At 37.0% G+C, this 20,952-nt stretch overlaps 1 protein-coding gene across 6 annotated transcripts in view; it reads left to right on the top strand.

The window, feature by feature from the left end:
• atp8a1 (ATPase phospholipid transporting 8A1) overlaps nt 1-20,952 on the top strand; it is a 158,570-nt gene that overhangs the window by 99,408 nt on the left and 38,210 nt on the right. For all 6 annotated transcript variants that reach the window (XM_067457301.1, XM_067457302.1, XM_067457299.1 and 3 more), the window contains 3 exons: nt 6,943-7,007; nt 15,036-15,208; nt 19,347-19,530. In XM_067457301.1, the coding sequence (XP_067313402.1) occupies nt 6,943-7,007; nt 15,036-15,208; nt 19,347-19,530 (422 nt within the window). The remainder of the gene's footprint in view (nt 1-6,942; nt 7,008-15,035; nt 15,209-19,346; nt 19,531-20,952) is intronic.

Here is a 20,952-nt window from a genome sequence, read left to right as displayed (position 1 = left end):
CAGGTACTAGGCATTTGGTTTCTTTCCTCATCCGAAAGCTGACGCAACGCATGTGTCCTCGACCCGTTCGGCACTAGTCTGTCCATGCAACTACCGCCAGCTTTCAAAACAGGCTAAAGTCTCCCCCACCTATTTTTGTGTGAAGTGGCGTCTCGTATTAGCCCGACAGCTGCGTGATTACCAGTGTGGCTTTTGAACAGTCCTAACCTTAAATGCTACAGTCAGAAAAACAGATCCTAAAGGAACGCAGTCTGTGGCCACCTACCAACACTGATCCTGAATCAGCCCATTGTGCCCACCGGCCAGCTGTGCCGCGGCTTGAAAACATACACATTCAGAGAGGAAGGGATTTTTACTGGACCTCTGCTTGGCTGGCATGCAGTGTAAAATAAAGACGCCCATGTCTGTGTTTACTTTGTATTTTTTGCAATTTATCATTTGGAGAAATTGGAGGATGACAAGTGTCTTCCAGCTAGTTTAGGTTCCCAGAATCGTTTGCCAGCGGTGTTCAAACATGTCTGACAAATGGATTAGACCAGCAGTTTTAAAATATAGTATTTTTTGAATTTCATATTAGTAACCCATTTGTAATGTGCGAGAAAATATTAAGCATTAAATATACAAATATTTATTAAATATTTAAATATGAAAAATTGAATACTATATCATTGTACAAAAAAAAAAAAAAATCTGGAAAATATAAGCGCTTTACTGTGCCATATTGCAAAGTTTATTTTAATTTTTAAAGGTAATTTTAAAATTGTTGGATGTAGTGTCTGAGTATGTATGTGTGTGTGTGTATGTATGTATATGTATATATATTAAGGGCCGGGAATTAATTAGGAATAATTAATTACGGGACTTAAACTCGTTAATTAAGATTAATTACGCAAAAAATAAATAACAATTTTTACTACACTTATTTTTGCAAAATTGAAAGTTTTTGAAAGTTTTTCAATGAATGAGTTTGAGGGACCGATTATACTGGAACACCAACTAGCGTTCACGAGTCACGTCACGACAACAACAAACCAGTGTGAACATGAACAAAGAAGCTGATGAGACTGCTTTGCTTGGCCCCGTGGATAGGTAATTTTGTTTTAAAAAACGAAAGGATGGAAGCGTCAACAAGAGCATGGTTGTGTGCAAGCTATACAACAAGGAATTTGTGTATCACCGCAGCACATCGAGCCTCAAATATCACAAATACGCTATTGCTACACTTAATGGCAAACATTGCACTGGTCTGCTGGACTGAAATAAATGAACAATATTTTGTTGATTAAGCTTATGTATTCAGTCATTATTCAATTGTATACTAAAAATCCATGTGAAAAATTACTTCTCACTGTTCTCAGGTCAAATATTTATATGCAATTAAAATGCGATTAATTTCGATTAATTAATTACAAAGCCTCTAATTAATTAGATTAATTTTTTTAATCGAGTCCCGGCCCTTATATATATATATATATATATATATATATATATATATATATATATATATATATATATATATATATATATATATATTTATATATTTATATATTTATTATTATTATTATTATCATTAATTATATATATATATATATATATATATATATATATACAGGTCCTTCTAAAAAAAAATTGCATATTGTGATAAAGTTAATTATTTTCCATAATGTAATGATAAAAATTAAACTTTCATATATTTTAGATTCATTGCACACCAACTGAAATATTTCAGGTCTTTTATTGTTTAAATACTGATGATTTTGGCATACAGCTCATGAAAACCCAAAATTCCTATCTCAAAATTAGCATATCATGAAAAGGTTCTCTAAACGAGCTATTAACCTAATCATCTGAATCAACTAATTAACTCTAAACACCTGCAAAAGATTCCTGAGGCTTCTAAAAACTCCCAGCCTGGTTCATTACTCAAAACCGCAATCATGGGTAAGACTGCCGACCTGACTGCTGTCCAGAAGGCCATCATTGACACCCTCAAGCGAGAGGGTAAGACACAGAAAGAAATTTCTGAACGAATAGGCTGTTCCCAGAGTGCTGTATCAAGGCACCTCAGTGGGAAGTCTGTGGGAAGGAAAACGTGTGGCCAAAAAAACAGAAGAGGTGACCGGACCCTGAGGAAGATTGTGGAGAAGGACCGATTCCAGACCTTGGGGGACCTGCGGAAGCAGTGGACTGAGTCTGGATTAGAAACATCCAGAGCCACCGTGCACAGGCGTGTGCAGGAAACCGGCTACAGGTACCGCATTCCCCAGGTCAAGCCAATTTTGAACCAGAAACAGTGGCAGTAGCGCCTGACCTGTGCTACAGAGAAGCAGCACTGGACTGTTGCTCAAAGTTTGCATGTCATTCGGAAATCAAGGTGCCAAAGTCTGGAGGAAGACTGGGGAGAAGGAAATGCCAAAATGCCTGATGTCCAGTGTCAAGTACCCACAGTCAGTGATGGTCTGGGGTCCCATGTCAGCTGCTGGTGTTGGTCCACTGTGTTTTATCGAGGGCAGGGTCAATGCAGCTAGCTATCAGAAGATTTTGGAGCACTTCATCCTTCCATCTGCTGAAAAGCTTTATGGAGATGAAGATTTCGTTTTTCAGCACGACCTGGCACCTGCTCACAGTGCCAAACCCACTGGTAAATGGTTTACTGACCATGGTATTACTGTGCTCAACTGGCTTGCCAACTCTCCTGACCTGAACCCCATAGAGAATCTGTGGGATATTGTGAAGAGAAAGTTGAGAGACGTAAGACCCAATACTCTGGATGAGCTTAAGGCCGCTATCGACGCATACTGGGCCTCCATAACACCTCAGCAGTGCCACAGGCTGATCGCCTCCATGCCACACCGCATTGAAGCAGTCATTTCTGCAAAAGGATTCCCGACCAAGTATTGAGTGCATAGCTGAACATAATTATTTGAAGTTTGACTTTTTTGTAATAAAAACACTTTTCTTATATTGGTTGGATGAAATATGCTAATTTTTTTTAGATTTTTTTGGCATTTTTCAGTATGCCAAAATCACCAGTATTAAAACAATAAAAGACCTGAAATATTTCAGTTGGTGTGCAATGAATCTTAAATATAGGAAAGTTTAATTTTTATCATTACATTATGGAAAATAATGAATACAATAATGAATAATGCACAATATGCTCATTTTTTTAGAAGGACCTGTATATTAGGGATGTCACAATTCTCAATATAATATTGAATAAATGCATCGGTTTTGCATTTAATTAATTATTTATATTTCTCTTCGTTTAAAATATATTTATCTCAGTTTATTTCGGCTCTTTTTAAGTGTGCCTGTGAGTCTACGTGCTGATATGAGCAAATATCCAATCATATGCACTAAAGTTGAGCGCACGCGCACATGTCAAACACATTTGATTAATAGACTAAGTAGTCTTACTGCACTAATACTGTCAAATATACACCAAGTTAACATATATAAACACAGTTGATTATGTCTAAAGTGAAAGTAAAATCGATAATTCCCACTTCTGAAGTCGTGAATATGAGCTTATCCCATTCAAATTTTGAAACTCATATTTACCATAATTACAATAGCACGTGAAGACAGCATTAGCAGCACAGTGATTGCGAACACTTGTCCTTAAAGGGACAGTTCACCTCTAAAATTATGTTAATAAACCAACTAAAAACAAGAAAAATCACTCACTGCTCTTGAATAAAGTATATACAGTAGCTTTCAATCAGTGTATATTGCATATTGAAGACTATGTAGTTTTAATTTTAGCCTACATTTATTCTTTGAATTTCATACTTAAATGCTACTGTACATCTCTGGGCTGTCACTGTAAATCTCTCTCTCTCTCTCTCTCTCTCTCTCTCTCTATATATATATATATATATATATATATATATATATATATATATATATATATATATATATATATATATATATATATATATATATATATATATATGATTATTATATAATACACCAGGAATGTGTACAAAGTTTAAGTAAGGTTTTTCAAGTCGTTTAAGTAAAATAAAGAACGAGTATTACAATAAAAACATTTTCTTCTTTACCTCTTTCTCTTCCTGACACATAAGAATAGAATACCAAAAAATATATACCGAAAAGAAACCGAAAACTGTGGTTAAAAACCGAGGTTTGTATTGAACCTTGGACTAATTGTATTGTTGCATCGGTTCACATTTAAAACAAAGTGAACCGCTATACAAAAAAATCTTCTGCATCTGAGCAATAAATAGGAATTGAGCACTAAGGCTCACAGTGTGAACTTAGCCTAATTATTCTCTTTTGTCACTTTCAAAACATGAATCCATAAGTTAACACCACAGCGTGTTAAAAAAAAAAAATAATAATAATAACTCTAGCACTTTCCAGAAACATATTAAAAACTATCAGAAGTGAATTGAACCCCAGCACTGTGAAGTCAAGTGCAGTTTAATCTGGGGTTAGTGGGTACTTAGGGCTGTTTGGCCGCCTCTTGCACATAGTACATGAAACCGCTCCAGTTTTTCTCTCCACACTAGCTCTCTGACGGCCTTATTAATGTATCAGGCCATTAAGCAGAGAGTTGGAGCGAGGACATGCGAGCTATCCACACTGTGCTGCTACCGCTGGGCTGTTGCTCCTGGCCACTGGGTGCCACTGTAAAGCCTCAGAGATTAAAGCCCAAACAAACAGCATGCGGCCAACGCAAACAACTCAACATGCCCTCTTCTAACCCACAGTCACTGCCAACAAACTGAATGAAAATCCACCCTGAAGCAGCACGGAGCCAATGCAACCACTAAGTGTAACCTCAATGCCTCCTTTCCAGATTCATGCAGAATTATGCTGCATCATGCAGGTGTCACAATGTAAAATCTATCGCTTCTACCAAGGGTGTTTTTGTTTAACCGGGTTGGAGAGAATTATGGTGACATTATACTGCCAGCGGTCAGAAAGAAGCTGCGGAAATGTGTTAAGGTTTGGGTCACTGTCAGGAAACCAAATCCATTTTCCACACAGAGAGGAAATTTTGGTGAATATGCAAGTTTGAAATCAACAGAAACTGTTTCAACAGAAATGACAGGACAGCACAGCGGCACACAAATACACATTCATTCATACGCTTGTTGAATTTGGTCATAATTTTGTAATGGGGCATTCACATTTCCTTAAAGGGATAGTTCACCCAAAAATGAAAATTACCACATCAATTACTCAACATCAAGCCATCCTAGGTGTATATAACATTCTTCTTTCAGGCAAAACACATTATAAAAGTAATCCACATGGCAGAGGTTTTTGTAAGAAAATGTCCATATTAAAACTTTATAAAGTAAAATATCTAGTTTCTGACAGACCGCTTTCTGTATTCAACTCACAAAGAAAGTATAACACCTCAAAACGCTTATGCTATGTCGCGCCAATTACGATTTTTCCGTAAATTGAATACTGAAGGCGATCTGTCAGAAGCTTTGCTTTATAATGTGTTAAATATGAATATTTTTCTTACACAAACACATGTAGACACGTTACAGCCCAAAACCTACAAAAGAGGACCTGTGTAGCAAAATCTGAAAACTCAACAGGAATTTCGTTTCATCGCTGCTTGCAGCTTTCATCTTTTTTTGTTTTCTGTTGAAATGTGCATATTTGGATTCTTAGGTTGAGCTCACAAATGTGCCAACTTCTAAGGCTTGAAGTTGACATGTACAGGCTCCATAGACCATTCGGAAGCAGACATTACAGTTACATCACTTGTAGCCGTGTATGCAGTGTGCTGGCAAGAAAACAGTGGAATAAGAGAAAAAAATGTCGCCTTTAGTGTCGGAATGAAACTGTGATTGAATTTGATGTAAACAGTAAGTCTAAATAATATTTGCATATGCAGTTCATAGGGGAGAGAATGTGTTAGCCCTACAGTTATAGCATGAAATATTTAAACCTATACAATTTTACATAATATAACATTTTAAACATAAAATTGTTAACTCACAATTTAGATTTTTTTCTCCACAAGCAAGTTCACAATATCACAATTATGTTGGAAAAAGTCAGAATTGCAGGATATAAACTCAAAAAAGACAAAATAAATTCTGTAATAAATAAGGTTATGATTTTTTTAGGTTATGATTTTGACTTTATTTATTTAGAAAACATAAAATAAAATTTGGAAATTTTACTAGTATAATATGGTATAAAGTCCTTGACCGCAGCAACATTTATGGATCTATTTATAATAATTTACTTACCCAGTCTTATGCTACCAAAATTAAGTAATTATTCTTATGTCAATCAGTAGCCTTGGTAGGCTGTAAATATTGTCAATCCGATATATAATTACTTCATGCAATTTAATTTAACTACTACTTCTTGAATTCTTGTCTTTTACAGTAAATCTTATTTAACACTGGTATTCCATTGATTCTTACCATCTAAAAGCGCACACACATAAACTGCTTTCCAATGACATCACTCCCCAAATACTGAGGTGTCAGTAACCTATTAAAACGCAAGTGGACGTGTTCCCTTTATGTTGTTTAGACACATCCTGATGGATGATGGGATGTTGTGCTTTTTTAATCGGGCCGAGAGAGCCTGTTGTCAGCCTTCCAGTTGTGATCTCATATGAACAGCGAAGAGGCATGTTAAAACCAATGCGATGTGGGAGTCTTAAACTCAGGTTTGCTGTAAACTTTAATCACAATATGTGCTTTTCACTCCGCAATTAGTCATTTCTTTCATCCGTTACTGTGGTTACACATAACATATCTTAATAATGTTGATGCATTTCTAAAATACTACATTGCGGCGTACCATTCGTCATTTGTTCGAAAGCCAAGCGAGGTGTTTTTTCCCCGCAAACATACCATATGTTTTCAAGCTTAGTGAAAGGTTTAAGTAATGAGTTTTCTTTTTTCTTTTCTTTTTTTTTTTGTCTTGAAGGACACTCCTGCAAACTGCTCACGAAGAACATGGGCCTGCTGGTGATAAACGAGGACACCCTGGATGTGAGTATTGAGTCTGAGGTGTATGTTTATTTGAAAAACCAGTTACATGTCACCATTTATAACACAAGCTCTGAGAAGAGATGAAAAGACACGGCAGCTGACGGATCACTTCAGGGCCCCCCGCACATCAAAGCATGTGACATATTTCCCTGTGTGACTCTTTTCCAGAACAGTTATAGATTTTGTTTTGGATTTTCATGCAAAGCTTTTCCCTCCAGTCTGTCTTTGCTCTCTGTCGCTTTTTCTCTGAAAGATAGAAATAAAGTGATACAGTGGGGCCCAAAAGTCAGGAGCACTTCTGAAAATTCTTCTTTTTGTTTTGTTTTCATTTGCATTTTAAACTTTGTATTATAAATATTCTAGTTTTATATAATACTACTGTTCTGACGTTGGGTCAGAAATTGTCTTTTAAGAAATAAATTATTTTATTCTTCAAGGAAGGATGGATTAAATGTATTAAGTGAAAGTAAAGAATCCTGAAAAGTAGTACCATAGTTTCCACAAAACTATTAAGCAGCACAACTGTTTTCAACATTGATAATAATAGGAAATGATTCCTGAGCACTAAATCAACATATTAGAATGATTTCTGAAGAATTGTGACATTGAAGACTGGAGTACTCCAGCATGATTTGAGATGATCCAAATAGCATCTTGATATTCAAGGAAGCATGACCATCTGTACAAAGGATTCACATAATCAATATCTGTTTCCATCCACCATTTTTATGCACTTTTTGGTATATTGCATAAACAAAGGCAAGGTTTGCATGATTTCTTAAAATACACTGAGTCGGAAAAATATATCCGATACGAAAAATAAATCTTACATAAACTGTTTTCACAAACAGCAGGAATCTGCCCAAGAAAGCAAGATCACACGTGTTTAGTCAGCGCACTCTGAGACGCAAGTTATTGTATATAAAAATGATTATATTATTACAGTGGCTTCTCCTAAATTTCGTAATGATACTTAACCCCAGGTTATCAGGAAGTGCCTCTTCGACTCACTCGATGGAAACGCAGTTTTAATTGCAAATATTTTATGCAATACTCAAATTCAGCGCACAAATTAAATTTGCAACTTTAGATGGAAACATAGCTAATGTCTGTTATTTTAAATATGGTCACAGACTTTAGGATCGCGCTGTATGTGTTGTTTAGATGGAGCTTATAGGAAAGAGAAGGATTGTGGTTGCACCGCATGGCACTGTTTAAAAGACGGGAAGAGGCCGTGTACTTAGAACAGAGGTTTGGGACCCTCTTTCATATACACACATGTGCGTGGTACAGGCCAATAACTCCCTGATGGGAGAATCTATTCTGTTGACTATGAAACCAAAAGCCATCCGCTTTAAAAGAAGGAAACCATTTGAAACGCGCACACATACACCCTGCAGGTCAGCTGGCCCCTGCAGGGAGGGTCTTGTCTGTTGTCTGTGGAAGTTAAGGGCTCTAGAAACCATTTCACGCAGCTTGCGCACATGCAACGTAACCCCTGATCGGGTGGGGCCGGTCCCGGTGCGATGGGGGTGGGGTTTAGGCGCTGATGGACGGCTCTCAGTCTGTCAAACAGCCATTTATCGTGATAGATGAAGCCGAAGAAAAAGGGGAGAGAAATAAGAGGTGTGCGTGCTCCATAAAGAAGACAGCCGCCATTTGAAATGTCAGCGCCTGGTCTCCTATGCATATGCACATGCTTATACAACACACGAAAAGAAAACAAGGAGGAATTCTCTGAGCGTTCAGAGGTCTGGCAGTGGTGGGATTTGCTGTGCTCTCACATTGCAGGAGAGAACAGTCCACCTCTTTTCCCCTCTGTCCTTCTCTTGTTTTCTGCATTTAACAGATTCAACATATTAAGGAAAACAAGATGGATGAAGGAACCTACTCATCCAGCCCGGATAGAGGGGTTGAGGTCTTCACCGGATGTCTGAGGGGGGTTCATTATCTCTAAGGAGGAAAATGCAAGGCATTTTGGGATGGGTCAAAGAACAGTAACTCAGTAATCACATTAAATATGCGGCAGACCGCAGTCCATTCTGCGGCTCACAGATGAAACAGAGCTATAGTGTGCAGATAAGCTGAAAGAATGGAGAGATTGTGGAAGAGTACAAAGGAGGAAATAAATGGGGGTAAAAATAGAGACACTGCAGAGCACAGAGCATGTCTTTTCATTTAATTTTAAAGACCCATTTTCTTGCCTTTTAGTTTGGCCACCTTTGAGGTTTATTTATAATATTAGTCATTATTTAGTTTCTTGATAATTATTCTCTGCTGGTGCGTTTGTTGGATGTAACTGCTGAATGTCACAAGTTGCTTATTGTTGGTTGCTAGTAGACACACACCAAATTTGTCGGTATCACAATTTGATTTTCAATCATCTTAACAATAGTTGTTTTCTTAAGATTTCAATTTCATTTTCTTTTGATCTCGTAAAAACATTTTTCTCAAATTTAAAAAACGTTCATCTCAACATAACATTTTTTTTGTGTTCTCAGCAAAGTTTTTTTCTTAATCTCAAATTTATTTTGATTTAATAAAAAAAATATGGTTTTCTCTATATCTCCTATTTTTCTTATGATCTTGACATTTCTTTTAGCTTAAACTTTTTATCTAGTAGTTGTTGTGTTAAGTTTTATGGAGGTAGCAAAAGCTATTTATAGGCCACTGTCCTGTTGAGTTTTCCTGTGCTTTAGGTTTTTTAGGAAGATATATTAACTGTGGTATTCAGATAAGCAATAGCCTACATCAGAAATGTAATAAAGACACCTATTTCTCATCTGGAATCGTGTAGAGCATTTTGAAGCTGCATTGAAACTGCAATTTGGACCTTTAAACCATTATACCCCATTGAAGTCCACTATATGGAGAAAACTCCTGGAATGTTTGCCTCAAAAAACACAAATTTCGAACATTTCTTTTCGACTAAAGAAAGAAAGACATGACCATGTTGGATGATGTGAGGGTGAGGTAAATTATCGGTAAATTAAAGAGCTGCAAAGATCCTTTAGCCTAGAAATCTAGACGCCCCCTAGCGGCCGCAAATCTAATTTGCAGCCAGGGTAGTCCAGCAACTTGCAGCCAGTTGGCTTGTGAGCTGGAAAAACCAAACTCTAGTCAGGCCAATCGCATCATGTATTGAGTCGGAGGGCGGCTTAACATAATGAATTGTGACGGCTCCACGTGCCGCTTGAAAACAAAGAAGCTGGGGAACGGCGGTCTTTCGAATCAGCTTTGGTGACTCTGGAAGACTTGGAGTTAAGCTTTACTTTGAGAAAAGAACAAAGAACACATCTTCCTTTTTTTAAAATTACTTCAGTGCCGTTCTGAGTTTTGCCGACCAGATACGGCAGAAGTTTAATCTATCAACTAGCTCCGCTTCACCTTCTTCGTTGCTCTGGTTGGTTGTAGCGCTATCCTATTGCATGCAGAGGGACTTTAAAAGACAACCATTTATCCCGCACCCCAACCCCCAATCTTGACGTCTGGCTTGTCAAGCTAGATCCTTTATATACTGTTAAACACTAGTTTTAGACATGCATTCTTTGACTTAAAGGCCACTGGAAATCTTTTTTTATTTCTTTAGCTTTTAATATAAAAATATTGCCCATTAGGGTTATAAATAGGCTAGTGTGTTCTAAAACACTGACAAAATTCACATTTAGGAGTTATAAGCATTCAAAACGTAGGGTCATATTTTTACGTCTTTCATATCTTTGGTCCCCTGCCTTTAGTTTTCTTGTAATCCTGAAGACATTGATTAGCTTTTTCAAGTGTGTTTGATTAGGGCTGGAGGCTTGGAGCTAAATTTCGCAGGGCAGTAACCCTTCTGGACCTAAGTTGCCAATCCCTGCAGTAAATAAGTCGTGAGAGAACAATACACGAAACAAACATGCATGACCTCTTGGGGTTTTCCTCATGAGCTGTTTAGATTTCTGAATCTGTTACATTCTTTTCCAATATATGTTACTTGAACAAGAAAAATGTCAGATTCTTTATCAACAAAAATACTCATGAACTATCAGCATAAACTATCATTACTACCATATTCTCTCTTCCATATCTTGACAGTCGATTTTGTCAGGCAGTAGTGCAAGTGGGTTTCCATCTAGGCATATTTATATACATGAGTGTATGTATGCACTTGCAGTCTTCTATCTGTCGTTAGTTCATTGCATGACACAGGTAACTCTGCCTATATGTCCCTCCGCTCCTTGTTGATAATGTCCGATATCACATGCTTAAGTTCAGGCATCTCGGTAAAAGGGTTTTCAAAGGGCCTAAATCAGCCGTTATCAGCTGGATCTTGGAAGCGCTGATGTACTGTATATCCCTCTGATGCCTTTTGCCCACTTGTATAGCAAACACACTCGAGTCGGCACAATCTGGTTTGCTCACACAGCCATAACACAGAGGCCTGTTTATGCCAAGCTTCCTAAGTGGAGACTGGGAAATGACAATGTCTTGTGAGGAAATGGAGACACTGTCCTCTCGTTAGTCTTTATAAACCATCTTATCATCTGATCTTATACTTTTCCAGACTTACTTGTATAGACACACAAGAACACCTACAGAATGCCTCATATTAGAGAAGCTCTTACAGCTGCTCTTCTCTCTCGTTTCTGAAACCTGATACTTCTCTCTCTCTAAATCCTTGGCTTCTCTCTCTAAATATTTCCTTTGAGCTTGGGTTTCAGAGTCTTGTTATGCCAGGGGACTGTTGATTAGTCCCCGAGGTATAATATCACTACCCATAGGCATCTGCCCTCCTCAACACAAATGCAAACACATTCTTTTTAGAATCAGAGGCGATCATCTCCATTGAAGCTTAGGTCATTATTATGGGGTCTCCCTGCATGTATTTTGAACCCAACCAGACTGTGGAAATGGCAGGACGCAGTCTCTCACAGTCCTTGTTTTGTTTTTTGTTTTTTGTCTTTTATCATATCAGCCATTGTTTAACTTTGGTATTTAGTTTTTGCCAAATTTAAGGTTTATATTAAGGCTGTTGATTTAACATGTTATATTCTCCCATAAATAATTAATTAACACATTCGAATTCACACATTTAGAGCACCTGACCTACATAGGTCATCTTGCATTGCTTGGTTGATTGGTGACGAACATGATGCAATCATGGCAAAAATGTCCCTGTAAGAGATGTTGAATCAAATCAAATATTTCTTTCTAAAGCTTTAATGTCTGTTTGATGCTTTTCTCATTTAACACAATAATGACTTTACATTTTTATTTGGGGGTAATTTTTCAGCCACATCTAATATGCGATTAATTTAGTTAATGAATTGGCAGATCATGCGATTAATCAAACAGCTGTTTTAGTATTTATTTAAAAACTGTAGTATATAGCCATATTTCACTATTACAGTTTTTAGTGTTTTAATAATAATAATAATAATAATTATTATTATTATTATAACATTAATTTCTGCAATTAATATAGCCAATTAAAGGTGCACTATGTAGGATTTTTGCAGTAAAATATCCACAAAAAAAACACTAGGCAAGTGTTATATATTTTGTTTAGTTGAGTTCTTACAATCCCAAATGTTTCCAAATATTTGTAAAATCTGAGAAAATTGCTATTTTATCCAAGGAACCAGGACGACTGAAGGAGTCGCCTTTCAATTGCATCATATCTGCGTTACCCTCGTTTTCTGTTTTTTTTTGTTTTTTTGTTTTTTTTTTGCAGAAACTCTTTACTCTTAGCAGTTTGCAACAAGAACGCACAGAGTAACCTCATAACATAATTTTAAACGCACTTTAATGTATCTAATATGATAAACAGAGCTGCGTTACCTCATACTCATGAAAGGAAAAGTAACCTCATCCTCATGAACGGTACCCATGAGTACCATAATAAAAGTCCCGCTGCTCACGAGCCGTGTGTTGCACAACAATCGCTCCAGCGGCCTTGCTCGGCTCCACAGCACTCGGCCCTGCTCTGCTTCATACTACAGTAACATTGATAATCGGATCCATGAACTTGATTTCTACCCGAGTCCTATCCCGTATCTTTTCCACCGGCTGTGAGGTGAAGACCACATGTCCCAAGATTCTGAGCTCAAACTTGGCGTCATCAAACTACACCTTTGTTTTGAATAGGCGCCCTCTAGCAGATAGAAAAGTTACATCGTGTAGCTTTAATGCAGTAAAATGTTGCAAATTAATGCAGCATCAATTTTTTCGATCTTAGAATTTTTTGGCTAGTGTTACAGTATGTAATAAGAGAGAGTTGTGTGTTGTGCGTGTTGTCTATGTGTGTGCAATACACTCCTCTTTCATTACTATTGCAGTTTTTATTGTTTTGGTATCAGTCAGATTTTCTGTGCATTTTCAACTGCATACTCAAGGGACGATAGAATTAACTTCAAATGTTTGTCATTAAGCCAAATGTGATGCTATTTAGATAGATTTAAAAATTGTCAATAGTTTAACTAACTTCAGACCTTTTCTCTTAAGAGAGTAGTTGACCAAAAAGAGAAAACTAGCCATAAAATGTGTATTTCAGACATTTTACTTTTACATTTTTCATGCTTTTTTTTTTAGTCGTTATTTTATCACTCGGATACAGAAGGGCTTGTTTATGTCATGGTCACCGGAATTTGAAGCCATAAAAATGTTGGACAGCTGTGGAACAGGAGGTGCAGATAGAGACATGCACAAGTTGTTTACCCACAATTCTCAGGGATTTAAAGCTGTGAGGACCAGGCAGCTTCTCTAAGGAAAGAAGAATTTCTGGTGTAATGATTTACACTAATTATGATTTAGTAGCGGCACAACAAAAGCAAGGAGAACCCATCATAATAAGTAATTTTGTCTTCATCGGATGCGGCACGATGCAACACGACCAATTCCCAACAGAAAACCCCATTCTTTTCTGACGTACTTTAAGCCCTCATGCAAATTCTGAGACAAAGAACAAATGCATTTGCAACAGTCACTTTGCTGCGTCCGGTGTAGACGCTGTGTCAGACCTGCTGATGGGTAATATAAGGGAAACCTCTTTTTTTGAGTAGTTCTGTGCAGAACTGTGATACAGTGTGGTGTTTTCTCTACTCCTGGAATTTAGATCATTTTATGAAAGCCCTATCGTTCCACCACTTGAGAGGCAGGAGCTGTGTGATTTTTATTGGAAATTTATATGGTGTACAGCTACAGAAGCATTCCTAATCCAAACAAAGAAGTGTCCTCCCACACGTCCCGAATACTTACAATAACAGCTACTTACTACGAGGTATATTTTCTGCTGAAAGTACAATTTTCGCTATTAAAACTCAGTATAAAACAACAGTCAGGTCATGTCAAATATCCCAATTTTTCTTTGGCCCAGTCAGTGTTGATTTAAGATCTTCCAGGTTTAATCAACACACAGAAATATTCCTGGCTCCCGATTTGAGACCATGCAGCTGCGACTGGACATTCCTTTAAAATAACCCATAAACCCAGACGTATGCTCTCTTCGATTGCTTTAACAAGATGAGAGGGTGAAAAGGGGGAGGTCCGCAGCTTTGCTAGTGCTCTGTGTAAATTCCCATGCTGTTGCGTTTCCTGGTCATGGCCATTGAAAGGCCTTGTTCTAACAAACGAACCATCACACCCAGCTTTGGCTTTGCTCTCTCCGTAATGAAGCATGCCATATGTGTGTTCTCACTTTGATGCCCTGTGCATTGACAATAAGCAGACGTAAACCCCATGTGCAAAAGTGTCTGGTATTCTGCATGCAAAATCCCATGTTATTATTGGGATTGATTGCCTTGGCATCGAAAGAAAAGGGGGAAATTATCCCAGTGTTCATGTGTGGTGTCTCATCAGACATCTCTGAACAGTTTTATGATTTATTGCATTACAAATCCCTATCATAATGAATTCATTCTTTTGAGTTCTACGGGTTTCAGAGAAATATTTACATACCAGCTGATTTAGTCAGTTATACAATTATGAAATGTCATTTCGCATGAGATGTTTATCAATATTATACATTATTTTGTACATGTTTGTGTGCAGGGTACCAGGGAGACCCTTAGCCATCACTGCGGCATTCTGGGAGATGCTATGCACAAGGAAAACGACTTCGCTCTCATCATAGATGGAAAGACGCTGAAGTATGCCCTTACTTTTGGGGCACGGCAGTATTTCCTGGATTTGGCGCTTTCCTGCAAGGCTGTGATATGCTGCAGGTACGTCACTGGAGAATTTGATGAAAATCAGCAACAACAACTTACAATAGCAGTAACATAAATGCTTACAGAGTATATCAACAAATATTAAAGATCCATTGAGCCAGGGTTTTTCGAAATGAGTGCCAAAATTTGCTGATTTGAATCCAATTTGAGGGTGGCATGGGGGGGGGGGGTAGAACTTAGAACTCAACTGGGTACTTTAAATTTAAATGTTGTCCTAAGTTAACTGACAAATATAAGTTAATAAAATTTTCGACCACAAATTGTTTTTATTTTATAAAATGCTTTAGGCCTGTCGCGATTGTTCGATACAATCAACTGCGTCGACGCTGATAATTTAGTCGACGTCTATTTTTATTCGACTGGGTAAGTTGGGTACGATATGAAATTTTATTAGTACCGGTACTTTAAAAATGACAGCACTAATAAGTGCATTCTTAATTTTTGTCGATGTGTGATAGCAGGAGCGTGTGAGATCTGCTTCCACCATTTATGGCTCAGCCGGGAAGTGCTCGCCGGGCTCCGAATTTAACACACCTTTCACTCAGGCTGATCGCAACGTCAGTTTCGCTATATGAATGCGATTTTAAACATTTCAAATATTGTGTTTGAATGATCAATTATTTAAGAATGAATGTCCTGGTAATCTTCAGGTCGGGTATGTCTTTAGTTAACGTATAGAGAGTTAAGTGAAAAATCGTGTTTTACAATGAGTTTGGTCTGTGTGGCTCTTAAAGGGCTGGACCTAATATTCTATGTGATTTAATGTTAATCAAACAATAACAGAAAATAGAAAATCCCCCCATGCTTGACTGTAATATATTTATTAAGAATCAGTATATAGTTAATTTACAGTGACTATGCATTTTTGTTTTTACATTTGATTATTATTTTATTTCTTTATTGAATGCTACTGTTAATTAGAGATACTGAAGCTGAAAATAAAGCATTGTTTTTGTCATTTTGGCTTATTTTAACATAAAATACATAAAATTAAATTAAATATCTATATTGTAATTATAAAATTACATTTAAAAGATGATTTGTGTCATGAAGTAAGATTTTGGTCATCCCATCCTGGTGGTCAAAAAGAATAGGCAGGACATGCTGGCCAAGTGAGTTTTTAGGGTTTAAAAAAAATGTATACAACTTTTCTACTAAGGTATCGATTCAGTATCGGTATCAAGGTATTTTAGTCTGGTATCGTATTATTATGATGTCATAATTTTGGTATCGTGACAACACTTCTATATAAAAAGTATTTGCTGATGTTCTCTTTTTTTTGTTATGTTGGTTTACAAATTTGTACCTTTTTAGTTTTACATTTTGTCTAGGGCTTGTTTACGTTTATATTTTTATAGTACACTCCTGTATGCCAAAGTTACAAGTTAAATTTTGTTTTTTAATAAAATTGTTGTAAATTATTGTGATAAATTAGTCGATAGATTAATCGCTAAATTATTCGATAGATTAATCAATATAAAAAGAGTCGTTTGTGGCAGTCCTAAAATGCTTAATGATTTTTCACACACTATCTAAATGGCGTCTCTTTGGCATCAAAAGTTTGAAGACATTTTTCAGTTTAACTACTGCTACAAATAAAAGCAAGATTTGTTTTAAAAACAATTTAAGGTTCCAAGTAGAGGGAAAATTGAGAAATTATGCTTAGTATTTTTTTTTAATACATGTATTTTTATAATAAAAGAGTCCAATTATTACAAGTTTTCACTTTATTCAGATGCTGTTTTAAATGTGCTTCCATTGTTGAACCAAAAGGAAGTTAGACTGTCATGCTTTGCTCAAATGTTTACTGTTTTACAGGTGGGTATAAATATCTTATGTAGGTTAATAACCCTTTTTGCCCTCCAGGGAACCGACGGCATCACTGGCCATTTTTCTGCACTTACAAAAACATCAAGTGACTGGCAGACAATTACTGGGAATTGCGGCTGTGCTGTTTAAGGAACAAATTACCTTCCCTTTAGGTCACAACCTTCCCAATAAACATAATTATACTAGCTCTCAAAGCAGCAATTTACTAATGAGTGTTATTTTTTATAATAGTAGATTGTAGTCAGAATGTCTGTCAGATATTCAAAAAGTTAAACTCTGTGTTAGCAGACTAGAATGAACCATTCCAAAAAAACACTGCACAGAGAAAGAAACATATGAGGAACCAATTGAGCGTGACAAGGAACTGCCAAAAATCAGTGTCAATTTCCAGAAACAACGCACACCACAGGTGCCACAGCCATTATGCAATGCTTGATGTAATCTATCCGCTCTGCTTTTGCTCTCAACACACACACACACATATGAACAGCCACATGGTGTCCTGAGGAGAACGGATTTGTGCCTGTAGATGAATAAACGTTTAACTGACTCCAGAGGTCTCCTGCTATATCGGCAGCAATCTCCGGTTCACTGGAGAGCCTTACATCACTCTACGTTCATTTCTTATAGGATGACCTGTGAACATTAAGCCAGGGTTAAACCCCTAAGGATCATTTCTAGCCAAAAGCGAGACCTTAATTTCATTTGCTGACATGGATGATGCAGTGCTGTAATGTGCTGCTAGCAGTTGTATGTGTTTTTAAAGGTCGGGGATTCTGGGCTCAGGTCGGTCATCATCTGAATCACAGATTAGCACTGTTTGAGCATCTTTTCAGGTGTGAGTTCCTCTGTTTCTAAATATTATAGTCAGCTTTCTGAGATATTTTTGGGTTGGGTTTTCCAGGCCTGGAAAAGTCTTGGAACTTTCTAAAGTAAATAGACATTTGTCTTGTTTTCTGATTTCTCTAAAATAATTAATTAGGTGAAAATTACTCGTGCAGAAATTGCAGGCTATAGAAATGTTCAACACATGGATTTCCTACCGAAGATTTAGAACTAAATGTCTGCTATCTCTGCCCACAAACCTGTACTTTTTAATGTCCTAATCTCATGTTGTTCTGTCAATCCAGTATAATCTTTGCAAAGCTTTCGCAGCTTTTCATCAACGACTAGCACAGAAATGGTTGCAATGTTTTAAGAGGTGTGTAAAGTGTCTGACTCTGCTCTTCAGGGTATGGGTGTTGATGAGCACTTGTACTGGTTGAATTCAGCCTGTAAAGATGTGTCAGACACAGTAGTTAATAAATCACGCAAAGCTAGGTCTGATCCATGGTTAAACGATGAGATAAGAGGTCTTAGACAAATTTGTAGGCAGGCAGAAAGAAAGTGGAAGAAAAATAAGCTGCACATTAATTATGATATTTTGAAATTATAAAAACTTTTTAGAGGACTGTAAAACAGCTAAATCTAAATGCCTTGTCAAGCTAATAGGAAAAGAAATTCTAATAATCCTAAGACATTGTTTAATATTATAAATACAGCAGTAAACCCCCCTATAGTAAATGTAAATTCATCTTCAACAATATGTGAGAATTTTCTTAATTCACTTAAAACAAAGATTGAGAATCTTAGAGGGACTATCGCACAAATGATCTTTGACTTTTTATGTTCTGTTACACCGACTGCTAATTTTAATCAGTTTGAACTTATTACAATTCAGCAGTTAGGAGAAATTGTAAGTGGATTAAAACCTACTGGGTCAGTTATTGATAACTGAGCTATTGATATTTGATCATATTTTACAGCCATATTTGATCATATTTACCAGGGGTCCCAACAATTGTGACCGTGTGTGTGTGTGCGTCAATCTTTTTTTGAAAAGACTAAAAAAAAGAATTGCATTTTTTTCCCCAAAAGACAACAATGGGAATGTTTCTAAATCGTAACCAAAAGCAATGGATATCTGTGTGATATTTTACTGTCCTTTATTAACCTCTCTTTTTGAGACACATTCATCATATGAAGTTGGATGTGACCACAGCTGTTAAGGTCACAACACAGCCAAGAAATCAAATGGTTGTCAGCACTAATAATAGGCAACAAGAAAAATAGCCTCAGATCCCTCTGTAAAGACGCCATTGCAAATCCACAATTATGCTGTAAATCTTTTTTCTTGTGAAAATATATAAAATGTCAATTTCAGCTGTAGATAAATGTTAAAACTAGTGTTTCAACAATGGCTCACATCAGAGCAAAGATTACTTGTAGTCAATCGTTTTTTTTTTCCTTTTTTTTTGTGCAGGGTCTCGCCTTTGCAGAAGTCTGAGGTGGTTGAGATGGTGAAGAAGCAGGTAAAGGTGATCACTCTGGCCATTGGCGATGGAGCCAATGATGTGGGCATGATCCAGACTGCCCATGTGGGTGTTGGCATCTCTGGAAATGAAGGGCTGCAGGCTGCCAACTCATCAGACTACTCTATTGCGCAGGTGAGAAACCATCAAATTGCACATGCCTGGAGGAAGAATGAATAAGAGTTTGTCAAAAATGACGTGATGAAATTGAAATATCTGAAAAATTATTATGAAAAGAAAATAGCTTATGCTTCTCAAACTGAAGCTAGTATCAGTTCCCTTTGCAAACAAATTCTTCTGTCTCATGTCCCTACTGTGTGACTCCCAGAAAATTAGTCTGGTTCTAGATTATGTATCTAGGTTGAAAGGTTAAAACCAATGGCTCATAGATTCTGCTGTCTGAGATGGCAAAACGGGTCAGGTCGGTCAGGTCAGTTTACATAGCTGGGTGTTCTCTTACTCAAACCCCTGCTGACGGTGAAATGAGACGTGTCCTTCTTATGTAAACTTAATTAAAAAGATGTTTTGTAATTCACAGATTTTGATACAGCATAATCTTCATTGTGTGTTTTGTAAAAGAAGAGCTCAAGTGTCGCAGATCGCTGTCAACGTCGCTCTCTATCTCTTTCCCTCGTTGCACATTGCTTTGTGCAGTTCGTGGAAACATCCCTCCACACACTTGTTTTTCTATACTGCCCCGAGCTGTCCGTTCACTGGCCTCATGCATCGGATTACTCAAGAAAGCATCTTGTCTTTTCTTAAGTGCCCTCATCGTATTGTAGGTAGAGGCGGGTGGAGGTGGTGGGGAATGCAGGCAGGTTCATAAAAAGTCGCCTGAACTGCCTTCCAGCATAATGGCTCGAATGATATGTGCTGTATCAGACATCAAACTTTTGTACACAATGTACACGACCTTCAGCTAGTATGCATGCATGCATCAGTCCAGTGTTGTTTTGCACTTTAAGGCTTTACTTGATGCTGCTTCTTATAAATTGTTAAACCAGATGAAGATTTTAAACATACATTGTGGTCTACTATTTACTATTCATATACACTACCGGCCAAAAAAGTGTCTATGATTGGATCATTACTGGAGTGATTTTATATTTCTAGCATGTTGAATGTTTGGCGACTGTTCTTCTAACCCTAAAGGATGGAGATGACTATGAGCATGAGCCATGAGCATTATCCTAAATGGTTATTTAAGAAACTAAAAGCTACATTTCAGGATTATGGTCAAGATTCATCAGGCTCAGACTGTGAAAGAATGAGCATGAAGAATCATTTTCACACATGAACTGGCACCTCTGAGTCCAGACCTTAAATTAATTGAAAATCTTTGAGATGTGCTGGAGGAGACTTGACAGAGTGCTGGACTCTTACATTGTCAATACCAGATCTTGACCAAAAATGTATGCACCTTTTGATGGAAAAAAATATTGTGATGTTATTTCCATCAAGGTGCATCAATATTTGGAGAAAATTGCATCTTTTTTTAAGTCATACAAATAACAGAAATTGCTCCAAATTGCAGATTCTTTGCTTGGTTTTCTCTTA

This window comes from Pseudorasbora parva, chromosome 11, assembly GCF_024679245.1.
Source record: "Pseudorasbora parva isolate DD20220531a chromosome 11, ASM2467924v1, whole genome shotgun sequence".
Taxonomy (NCBI): domain Eukaryota; kingdom Metazoa; phylum Chordata; class Actinopteri; order Cypriniformes; family Gobionidae; genus Pseudorasbora; species Pseudorasbora parva.
Note: the sequence above shows the minus strand (reverse complement) of the source record. Positions and strands in the feature narration are given on the sequence as shown.